General features: G+C 46.3%; 1 protein-coding gene across 1 annotated transcript in view; it reads right to left on the minus strand.

The window, feature by feature from the left end:
- LOC135558338 (receptor-type tyrosine-protein phosphatase mu-like) overlaps window positions 1-12,470 on the minus strand; it is a 588,334-nt gene that overhangs the window by 219,290 nt on the left and 356,574 nt on the right. Inside the window, exons 14-15 of the mRNA XM_064992077.1 lie at window positions 9,773-9,809; window positions 2,803-2,938 (exon numbers count right to left, since the gene is read on the minus strand). Of these exons, the coding sequence (XP_064848149.1) occupies window positions 2,803-2,938; window positions 9,773-9,809 (173 nt within the window). The remainder of the gene's footprint in view (window positions 1-2,802; window positions 2,939-9,772; window positions 9,810-12,470) is intronic.

Here is a 12,470-nt window from a genome sequence, read left to right on the forward strand (position 1 = left end):
ATTAAACCGAAAATAGCCAATTAAGTCGATTCGGACGCAGAAAAAAACAAAACCCTTTTCGGCTCTGGGATTCAAACCAGCGACCTTTCGTTCAAACCACTAGGCTACCTGCTGTAGAAGGATCCTTCTGTACACATCCATGTACACAAATCATTTCCAACTCATTACAAACGCTAGATCTTTTCCTGTTTTCTTATTTGTCGGTGTTCGCCGCAGCGAAATGAATACTGGGCCAATAACACCGACAGGATATTGGAGGCCTGTATTTTGTCACCGTAGATGTCTGTAGACGAAGGGGAAATTAACATTTTAACCTCCGAGGTTAGTTCTAAATCAGAACTTAGAATTTCTTAACATGGTTGTAATTCTAAGAGAATGATTCTAAATGAGATCATAATGGATACAATGAATTCAGCTCCCTGACCGTCTCTCTCATTTAAACAAGGCAAACAGAAAATCATTTCAATAAAAATATCACTGTTTTAACTCACACCGTAACAAAAAAAACACTGTCAAGCAACGTCAAATGGTAAATGATCGTAGAACAGAAATATAGAAGCTGTACTTGTTCTACACGGACATCAATCTAAAAGTTAGGTTGGAATTGTACAGACAATAAAGTAGTCCCCCCCCCCCCTCCTCGCTGTTGTCAAGGCGTTTTCCGCCTCGGCATTCCTTTCGGTACAGATACTGAATGCAGTAAACTAGTTTGCGTCTCAAATGTCACCATATTCACTATATAGTGCACTACTGTTGACCCTCAGTTGTGCCCTATACGGGGAGTAGTGTGTCATTTGGGACATAATCTTCAGAGCACACCCAACTCGTGTAGAGAAATACAGCGTCAGGCTTATGGCCGCTCCTATATTATGGACAACACAACAACGACAAGATAAAACGTCCATAAACTGACATTGGGATATTGCAGGCCTGGGTGTGTACAAGAGCTTTGATATTTGCTGAGCTTCATCTTCCCAGATTGGAGACTTGGAGAAGCCCTCCTCCCGTATAGTATCTATAGTACCTGAAGCCCTCCTCCCGTATAGTATCTATAGTACCTCAAGCCCTCCTCCCGTATAGTATCTATAGTACCTGAAGCCCTCCTCCCGTATAGTATCTATAGTACCTGAAGCCCTCCTCCCGTATAGTATCTATAGTACCTGAAGCCCTCCTCCCGTATAGTATCTATAGTACCTGAAGCCCTCCTCCCGTATAGTATCTATAGTACCTGAAGCCCTCCTCCCGTATAGTATCTATAGTACCTGAAGCCCTCCTCCCGTATAGTATCTATAGTACCTGAAGCCCTCCTCCCGTATAGTATCTATAGTACCTGAAGCCCTCCTCCCGTATAGTATCTATAGTACCTGAAGCCCTCCTCCCGTATAGCATCTATAGTACCTGAAGCCCTCCTCCCGTATAGTATCTATAGCCCTCCTCCCGTATAGTATCTATAGTACCTGAAGCCCTCCTCCCGTATAGTATCTATAGTACCTGAAGCCCTCCTCCCGTATAGTATCTATAGTACCTGAAGCCCTCCTCCCGTATAGTATCTATAGTACCTGAAGCCCTCCTCCCGTATAGTATCTATAGTACCTGAAGCCCTCCTCCCGTATAGTATCTATAGTACCTGAAGCCCTCCTCCCGTATAGTATCTATAGTACCTGAAGCCCTCCTCCCGTATAGTATCTATAGTACCTGAAGCCCTCCTCCCGTATAGTATCTATAGTACCTGAAGCCCTCCTCCCGTATAGTATCTATAGTACCTGAAGCCCTCCTCCCGTATAGTATCTATAGTACCTGAAGCCCTCCTCCCGTATAGTATCTATAGTACCTGAAGCCCTCCTCCCGTATAGTATCTATAGTACCTGAAGCCCTCCTCCCGTATAGTATCTATAGTACCTGAAGCCCTCTATAGTATGGGCTCTCTCTCTATGCTCTCTCTCTCTCTAGGCTCTCTCTAGGCTCTCTCTCTCTAGGCTCTCTCTCTCTCTCTAGGCTCTCTCTTTTTCTCTCTCTCTCTCTCTAGTCTCCCTCTCTCTCTCTCTCTAGGCTCTCTTTCTCTCTCTCTCTCTCTAGGCTCTCTCTCTCTCTCTCTCTCTCTCTCTCTCTCTCTCTCTCTCTCTCTCTCTAGTCTCCCTCTCTCTCTCTCTCTAGTCTCCTCTCTCTCTAGGCTCTCTCTCTTTAGTCTCTCTCTCTCTCTAGGCTCTCTCTCTCTAGGCTCTCTCTCTCTAGGCTCTCTCTCTCTCTAGTCTCCCTCTCTCTCTAGGCTCTCTCTTTTCTCTCTCTCTCTAGTCTCCCTTTCTCTCTCTCTCTCTCTCTCTCATTATTTCCTACTTATCTCATGTTCTTTATCTTCCCTTCTATAGGCCTCTCCCTTTTCCTCCTATCTCCAACCCAGTGTCATTGAATGGGGTTGTGGTTAGTTTAATGCCTGTTGTATGATGGGGCCTTGGAGACATTCATCTTTCATAGCAAACTGTTTCTCATTTAGTCGTAAACAGCCGTAATGTAGCGTATCAACATAATCAAATTAATTATTTACATTCGACAGCGACGCTGACGCTGCCACTGCTCTTTTGAGGGCGAAAAACCGAACAGGGAGTATTGTCGGGAGTAACAACAAAAGTCTTGTTCTTAGAGACTAGAAATAGAAACGAGCTGAGATGTCCAAATTGATCTCATATTGTGTTTATGGGATAATGTGGAAACTATGTGTCAGTTCTCTTCAGTTTGTCTGACTGTTGTCATATTGGCGTCGTCGTGGTAAAACACAACATGAAGCACTTCTACAAAATGGCTGACCTTTTCTTCATGAGCAGGACGACTCCGAGGAAGATGATGACGAAGAGGAGGATGCCAGCGATGACTCCGGCTATCTTCACTGTGTGGTCAGTCTGTTTCTCTGGCTCTACTGCGTCAGGCTTAAGGGTGGCCGCTCCTATGTTATCGACAACACAACAACAACAAACAAACAACATCAACAAACAAACAACATCAACGACAACATGCAGATGGCTCCTGGTGTTACAGTCAGCCAGCCAATCAGCCAGCCAGCCAGCCAGCCAGCCAATCAGTCAGCCAGCCAGGCAGTCAGTCAGCCAGCCAGCCAGTCAGTCAGCCAGCCAGCCAGCCAGCCAGTCAGCCAGCCAGTCAGCCAGCCAATCAGTAAGCCAGCCAGTCAGCCAGCCAGCCAGCCAGCCAGCCAATCAGCCAGTCACCAACCAGCCAGTCAGCCAGCCATCCAACCAGTCAGCCAGCCATCCAACCAGTCAGCCAGCCTGCCAGCCAGCCAATCAGTCAGCCAGCCAGCCAGCCAGTCAGCCACCCAGCCAGGCAGTCAGTCAGCCAATCAGTCAGCCAGCCAATCAATAAGCCAGCCAGTCAGCCAGCCAGCCAGCCAGCCAATCAGCCAGTCAGCAACCAGCCAGTCAGCCAGCCAGTCAGTCAGTCAGCCAGCCAGTCAGTCAGTCAGTCAGCCAGCCAGTCAGCCAACCAGCCAGTCAGCCAATCAGCCAGTCAGTCAGCCAACCAACCAGTCAGTCAGCCAGTCAGCCAGTCAGTCAGCCAGTCAGTCAGCCAACCAGCCAACCAGTCAGCCAGTCAGCCAGCCAGTCAGCCAACCAACCAACCAGTCAGCCAGTCAGCCAGTCAGCCAACCAGCCAGTCAGCCAACCAACCAACCAACCAGTTAGCCAGTCAGCCAGTCAGTCAGTCAGCCAACCAGCCAGTCAGCCAACCAACCAGTCAGCCAGCCATCCAACCAGTCAGCCAGCCTGCCAGCCAGCCAACCAGTCAGCCAGCCAATCAGTCAGTAGAACATGTATTTATAACCAATCTGCTCTAACATGTCCTGTTAGACATACTCTATTGATTTTTTTAGGAAGACAGGTTACCAGCCAGTCAGCTAACCAACCAGTCAGCCAGCCAATCAGCAACCAGCCAGTCAGCCAGCCAGTCAGCCAGCCAGCCAGCCAGCCAGTCAGCCGGTCAGACAGTCAGTCAGCCAGTCAGCCAACCAACTAGTCAGTCAGCCAGTCAGCCAGTCAGTCAGCCAGTCAGTCAGCCAGTCAGTCAGCCAGTCAGCCAACCAGTCAGCCAACCAACCAGTCAGCCAGTCAGCCAACCAACCAGTCAGCCAGTCAGTCAGCCAACCAGTCAGCCGGTCAGCCAACCAGCCAGTCAGCCAACCAACCAACCAGTTAGCCAGTCAGTCAGTCAGTCAGTCAGTCAGCCAGCCAGTCAGCCAACCAGCCAGTCAGCCAGTCAGCCAACCAACCAGTCAGTCAGCCAGTCAGTCAGCCAGTCAGCCAACCAGTCAGCCAGTCAGCCAACCAACCAGTCAGCCAGTCAGTCAGCCAGTCAGCCAACCAACCAGTCAGTCAGCCAACCAACCAGTCAACCAGTCAGTCAGTAGAACATGTATTTATAACCAATCTGCTCTAACATGTCCTGTTAGACTGACTCTATTGATTTTTTTAGGAAGACAGGTTACCAGCCAGTCAGCCAACCAACCAGCCATCCAATCAGCCAGTCAGCAACCAGCCAGTCAGCCAGCCAGTCAGCCAGTCAGCCAACCAGCCAGCCAGTCAGTCAGTCAGTCAGCCAACCAGCCAGTCAGCCAGTCAGTCAGTCAGCCAACCAACCAGTCAGTCAGCCAGTCAACCAGCCAACCAGTCAGCCAGTCAGCCAACCAGCCAGTCAGCCAACCAACCAGTCAGCCAGTCAGCCAACTAGCCAGTCAGGCAACCAACCAACCAGTTAGCCAGCCAGCCAGTCAGTCAGCCAGTCAGCCAACCAACCAGTCAGCCAGTCAGCCAACCAACCAGTCAGCCAGTCAGTCAGTAGAACATGTATTTATAACCAATCTGCTCTAACATGTCCTGTTAGACTGACTCTATTGATTTTTTTAGGAAGACAGGTTATCGATAACGGCTGAATATTGATATAGTGGACTGTTGAATCCCTATAGAAGAGAACACAGTTTACTGGTGAAACAGGCGGGGGGGGTAAATCTCCATTTCATCCCCATATGGAGGTTGAATTAAGGTTTCGAAGAAATCACACAAGTTACAGTAGCAGTTCTACGGCCAAATAAGTGAAACAAAAGAGAGATTTTACTGCATGGGTCTTTTAACCACACCAGTACTACGTTACTATATCACACAAACGGACCTGTTTAGGATGCTACTATTACACCCCCCCACCCTCCACTACACCTCTAGTATCAGTCTAGGGATATTGGTGTCGGATGTCAGGTAAGATACACAGATCTACTGCGTCTGATGAAGAACACAGGAGATAATGTATTTAAAATGCTTAGTCCTGTCATAGCTACAGCACCGGACATTAAATACCAAACGGAAAAATATGATATTATTTATATAATATTATACATATTTAATGAAAGGGATTGACTTCTGTAGGAAATCTCCAATTTCAACACATGACATGAGGATTGTAAATTGAAAAGAGGTATTTTATGTACTGTAACACAGCGAGGATGCTTCATCATAGGTACAGGTGTACTGGAGCAACTTTTTATTCACAACAAACACAACAAACATCACAAACACAACAAACAAAACAAACACCACAAACAAAACAAACACCACAAACAAAACAAACACAACAAACAAAACAAACACCACAAACACAACAAACACAACAAACAGAACAAACACAACAAACAAAACAAACACAACAAACAAAACAAACAAAACAAACACAACAAACACAACAAGCACAACAAACACAACAAGCACAACAAACAAAACAAACAACAAACACCACAAACACAACAAACACAACAAACAGAACAAACACAACAAACAAAACAAACACAACAAACAAAACAAACAAAACAAACACAACAAGCACAACAAACACAACAAGCACAACAAACAAAACAAACAACAAACAAAACAAACACAACAAACACAACAAACAAAACACAGACAACTGAAGAAATAGATCTAGCCCTTATAGCTGTACACCAGTATCTCAGAACCAGGCACTTAGGCTGGGAGAACAGGACAGTACATGTTACAACCTCTACTGGAAACATGAGCAGAGAATCTAACCTGTTAGTTGGTCGTCACCAGCCGCTGGTACGATGCGGAGGTACGGCGTCGTGAGCTGGGTCACCAGTATGGCAGCTGAGAGGAGGAGGCACACAGTGTCACGCAGAGAGGGGGAGGGGAGGGGGAGAGGATGAGAGAGAAATGGAGAGGGTGGGTTGAAGGGGGAGAGACAGAGAGGGAAAGTGGAGAGGGGAGGGGGAGAGAAATGGAGAGGATGAGAGAAGGGGAGAGGGAGAGAAATAGAGAGGGCGGGGAGAGGAGGGAGAGACAGACAGACAGAGAGAGGGGAGGGGGAGAGAAATGGAGAGGATGAGGAGAGGGGGGACAGACAAAGAGAGGGAAGAGGGGAGGGGGAGAGAAATGGAGAGGGTGGGGAGAGACAGAGAGAAGAGAGAGAAAGGGGAGAAGATGAGAGGCGAGATGGGGAGGGGGAGAGACGGGAGGGGAAATGGAGAGGGTGAGAGAGAGAGAGAGAGGAGAGAGAGAGAGAGAGAGAGAGAGGAGAGAGAGAGAGAGAGAAGAGAGAGAGAGAGAGACAGAGAGAGAGAGAGAGAGAGAGAGACAGAGAGAGAGAGAGAGAGAGAGAGAGAGAGACAGAGAGAGAGAGAGAGAGAGAGAGAGAGAGAGAGAGAGAGAGAGAGAGAGAGAGAGAGAGAGAGAGACAGAGAGAGAGACAGAGAGAGAGAGAGAGAGAGAGAGAGAGAGAGAGAGAGAGAGAGAGAGAGAGAGAGAGAGAGACAGAGAGAGACAGAGAGAGACAGAGAGAGAGACAGAGAGAGAGAGACAGAGAGAGAGAGACAGAGGGACAGAGAGAGAGAGAGAGAGAGAGAGAGAGAGAGAGAGAGAGAGAGAGAGAGAGAGAGAGAGAGAGAGAGAGAGAGAGACAGAGAGAGAGAGAGAGAGAGAGAGAGAGAGGTCACAAACAAAAGCATCTAACCTTCAACTCTACACTAACATCTAACCTATAGGTCTACACTGACATCTAACCTACAGCTATAGACTAACATCTAACCTTCAGCTCTAGACTGACATTTAAACTTCAGCTCTACACGAACATCTAACCTTCAGCTCTAGACTAACATATAACCTTCAGCTATAGACTAGCATCTAACCTTCAGCTCTAGACTGACATCTAAACTTCAACTCTACACTAACATCTAACCTACAGCTCTAGACTGACATCTAACCTTCAGCTCTAGACTAACATCTAACCTTCAATTCTACACTAACATCTAACCTACAGGTCTACACTAACATCTAACCTACAGCTCTAGACTAACATTTAACCTTCAGCTCTATACTAACTACTTACATGTCACTTACTCTAACTACTCATTGTATTTTACCTAAATACATTAAACCTATTAGCACCTTGTGTGGTTAGCTGTCTGACCTTGTGTGGTTAGCTGTCTGACCTTGTGTGGTTAGCTGTATCAACCCCAGTGTGGTTAGCTGTCTGACCTTATGTGGTTAGCTGTCTGACCTTGTGTGGTTAGCTGTCTGACCTTGTGTGGTTAGCTGTCTGACCTTGTGTGGTTAGCTGTCTGACCTTATGTGGTTAGCTGTCTGACCTTGTGTGGTTAGCTGTCTGACCTTGTGTGGTTAGCTGTCTGACCTTGTGTGGTTAGCTGTCTGACCTTGTGTGGTCAGCTGTCTGACCTTGTGTGGTTAGCTGTATCAACCCTGTGTGGTTAGCTGTCTGACCTTGTGTGGTTAGCTGTATCAACCCTGTGTGGTTAGCTGTCTGACCTTGTGTGGTTAGCTGTCTGACCTTGTGTGGTTAGCTGTCTGACCTTGTGTGGTTAGCTGTATCAACCCTGTGTGGTTAGCTGTCTGACCTTATGTGGTTAGCTGTCTGACCTTGTGTGGTTAGCTGTCTGACCTTGTGTGGTTAGCTGTCTGACCTTGTGTGGTTAGCTTTCTGACCTTGTGTGGTTAGCTGTTTGACCTTGTGTGGTTAGCTGTTTGACCTTGTGCGGTTAGCTGTCTGACCTTGTGTGGTTAGCTGTCTGACCTTGTGTGGTTAGCTGTCTGACCTTGTGTGGTTAGCTGTCTGACCTTGCTTCTTAGAATTATTCCAACTCTTTTAGATACAATTGAATCTAACTCTATCGCTCCGTGTACCAGTGCATTCCGACGGCCTTGTGAACAATACCACGGGCCCCCATGTAGTAAGCAGAGGAGGCTGATCTTCTTCTAACAATTCATTCACTCAATAGGAAATCTATTGTGAAGCTGTGTCTGTCTAGCATAGCTGATGCATGTGACAGGGCTTCCCTGAGCTGTGTGTGTGTCTGTGTCAGAGCAGTGTTACCAGCTCTCCCCCAGGCGTTATCAATCCCCCTCCCGATCAAGTGTTTAAGGAGTAGCTAACACAAGCAGAATAACAACGTGTGTGTGTGTATCTGTGTGTGAGAATGCGTGTGTGTGTGTGTGTGTGTGTGTGTGTGTGTGTGTGTGTGTGTGTGTGTGTGTGTGTGTGTGTGTGTGTGTCAAGAAAAATAAGTAAGTTCCCAAAACCAGAGTACATGGTTGGCGTCTCTGAGACGTGAGAACACACTGTTGACTGGCTGTGTGACTAAGATGTTCCTCTGTGTCTGTCGGGTAACAGTGTTCCTATATAGAGACCACTGCTTAACAGGTTCATGACGTTAGTTCTCAAAGGTGTGCAGGTAAAGTGCCTGGTAAACACGTCTGGTTTCAGCATTATCGGCCTGGTAAACACGTCTAGTTTCAGCATTATCGGCCTGGTAAACACGTCTAGTTTCAGCATTATCAGCCTGGTAAACATGTCTAGTTTCAGCATTATCGGCCTGGTAAACATGTCTGGTTTCAGCATTATCGGCCTGGTAAACACGTCTAGTTTCAGCATTATCGGCCTGGTAAACACGTCTAGTTTCAGCATTATCGACCTGGTAAACACGTCTAGTTTCAGCATTATCGGCCTGGTAAACACGTATAGTTTCAGCATTATCGGCCTGGTAAACATGTCTAGTTTCAGCATTATCGGCCTGGTAAACACGTCTGGTTTCAGCATTATCGGCCTGGTAAACATGTCTGGTTTCAGCATTATCGGCCTAGTAAACACGTCTAGTTACAGCATTATCGGCCTGGTAAACACATCTAGTTACAGCATTATCGGCCTGGTAAACACATCTAGTTACAGCATTATCAGCCTGGTAAACACGTCTGGTTTCAGCATGATCAGCCTGGTAAACATGTCTGGTTTCAGCATTATCGGCCTGGTAAACATGTCTGGTTTCCGCATTATCGACCTGGTAAACACGTCTAGTTTCAGCATTATCGGCCTGGTAAACATGTCTGGTTTCAGCATTATCGGCCTGGCAAACATGTCTGGTTTCAGCATTATCAGCCTGTTAAACCTGTCTAGTTTCAGCATTATCGGCCTGGTAAACACATCTAGTTTGCAGCATTATCGGCTTGGTAAACATGTCTAGTTACAGTATTATCAGTCTGGTAAACACATCTAGTTACAGCATTATCGGCCTGGTAAACACATCTGGTTTTAGCATTATCAGCCTGGTAAACACATCTAGTGTCAGCATTATCGGCCTGGTAAACATGTCTAGTTACGGCATTATCGGTCTGGAAAACACGCCAAGTTACAGCATTATCAGCCTGGTAAACACATCTAGTTTCAACATTATCGGTCTGGTAAGTCAATGTCCTACCTTTAGTGGCGATGCGGACACAGTCCATCTTGGTCTCCTGTGTCAGAGGGGAAAGAAGAGACAAATTACCGATAGATAGTAATGTGCAGACATAAAATAACACACACACACACAAACCTCTCTTCAGCATCGTCCCATAGACAGACAGGAGAGAGGAGAGGATGAGAAGGCCATAAAAACAACATGTGATGTGTGTGAGTGTGTGCTTGTGTTCCTGTGTGTGTGTGTGCTTGTGAGTGTGCCTGCATCTGTGTGTGTGTGTGTCTGTGTGTGTGTGTGCCTGTGTGTGTGTGTGCCTGTGTGTGCACATGTGTGTGTGTGTGTGCCTGCATCTGTCTGTGTGTGTGTGTCTGTGTGTGTCTGTGTGTGTGTGTGTGTGTCTGTGTGTGTGTGTGTGTGCCTGTGTGTGTGTGCTTGTGTGTGTGCCTGTGTGTGTGCGTGTGTGTGCCTGTATCTGTGTGTGTGTGTGCCTGTGTGTGTGTGTGTGCCTGTGTGCGTGTGCGTGTGTGTGTGTGTGTGCCTGCATCTGTGTGTGTGTGTGTGTGTATTGTGTGTGTGTTTGTGTGTGCCTGCATCTGTCTGTGTGTGTGTCTGTGCGTGTCTGTGTGTGTGTGTGTATTGTTTGTGCGTGTGTGTGTATTGTGTGTGTGTGTGTGTGTGTGTGTGTGTGTGTGTGTGTGTGTGTGTGTGTGTGTGTGTGTGTGTGTGTGTGTGTGTGTGTGTACTGTGTGTGTGTGTGTGTGTGTGTGTGTGTGTGTGTGTACTGTGTACTGTGTGTGTGTGTGTGTGTGTGTGTGTGTGTGTGTATTGTATGTCTAAACCTTGTGGCTTTTTAGCAGCCAGTCCAAAGGCCTCTTTCACCAAACAGGCACATTAAAAAGATTTCACATTGACAGTTTGAGACGATCCAGCCGACCATTGAATTAATTCAATATTCACAATTAATTCACCCAGCTCAGTGTTTCTCTTGGACCTTGGTTCACTAAGTGCTCCATTTCTATCGGAAACGGTAGGCGACCAAACAAATGAATCACACATCAATTAGCCAGTCAGTTCAGAGGTTGAACATGTTTTAAAATGTGCTTCTTAATAGTTGAAGTGTTGCGATGACCTCTGACCTGTGTTAATCAAAACATCAGGCGTTCTCTGACAGTTGGACAAGAAGAGATATGGGGTAGAATTGCATAAGACAGAACCCATTGAATACCCTAGTTTAATACAACCAACCTCTGAGACCCCATTGAATACCCTAGTTTAATACAACCAACCTCTGAGACCCCATTAAATACCCTAGTTTAATACAACCAACCTCTGAGACCCCATTAAATACCCTAGTTTAATACAACCAACCTCTGACACCCCATTAAATACCCTAGTTTAATACATCCAACCTCTGAGCCCCCATTAAATACCCTAGTTTAATACAACCAACCTCTGACACACCATTAAATACCCTAGTTTAATACATCCAACCTCTGAGCCCCCATTAAATACCCTAGTTTAATACAACCAACCTCTGAGACCCCATTAAATACCCTAGTTTAATACAACCAACCTCTGAGACCCCATTAAATACCCTAGTTTAATACAACCAACCTCTGAGACCCCATTAAATACCCTAGTTTAATACAACAACCTCTGACACCCCATTAAATACCCTAGTTTAATACAACCAACCTCTGACGCCATTAAATACCCTAGTTTAATACAGTCAACATCTGAGACCCCATTAAATACCCTAGTTTAATACAACCAACCTCTGAGCACCCATTAAATACCCTAGTTTAATACAACCAACCTCTGAGACCCCATTAAACACCCTAGTTTAATACAACCAACCTCTGAGACCCCATTAAATACCCTAGTTTAATACAACCAACCTCTGAGTCCCCATTAAATACCCTAGTTTAATACAACCAACCTCTGACACCCCATTAAATACCCTAGTTTAATACAACCAACCTCTGACACCCCATTAAATACCCTAGTTTAATACAACCAACCTCTGACACCCCATTAAATACCCTAGTTTAATACAACCAACCTCTGAGCCCCCATTAAATACCCTAGTTTAATACATCCAACCTCTGAGCCCCCATTAAATACCCTAGTTTAATACAACCAACCTCTGAGCCCCCATTAAATACCCTAGTTTAATACAACCAACCTCTGACACCCCATTAAATACCCTAGTTTAATACAACCAACCTCTGACACCCCATTAAACACCCTAGTTTAATACAACCAACCTCTAACACCCTGATTTTTACAGCTTGGAGAATCTATGGTCTTCTTCGTGTGAGTCTAAAGCAGAGTTCCCTGGTGACAGGTTGATTATGGGATGTGAACACCACTCTATACACACTAAGGGTCCTGACTCCCACCGTATCCACCACTGACAGGTGTTGACAGATTCCAAGAACACAGGATGAGATGTTCCTCTCCTTTGTGCAAAGCACTTCCAAGAGTTAATGAACAGTGAGCGTGGTGAAATGTGGGGAGCGCATCGTCAGTAGTGTACCTTTGGTTCCTAGGGTGTTTCACACTATACACCCTCCCCAAAGGCGGCCAGCGACAGGGTGATCAATCCTACGCTTGTGTCCCATTCCCAATTAGTCATAGGAGTTGCCTTATTGTTGATAGCCAACATCCCATGGGATTATGCATGGCAGGGGCGTCCTCCTCCCTGAGACTAGCA

The sequence above is a fragment of the Oncorhynchus masou genome, chromosome 17 (assembly GCF_036934945.1).
Source record: "Oncorhynchus masou masou isolate Uvic2021 chromosome 17, UVic_Omas_1.1, whole genome shotgun sequence".
NCBI classification, from domain to species: domain Eukaryota; kingdom Metazoa; phylum Chordata; class Actinopteri; order Salmoniformes; family Salmonidae; genus Oncorhynchus; species Oncorhynchus masou.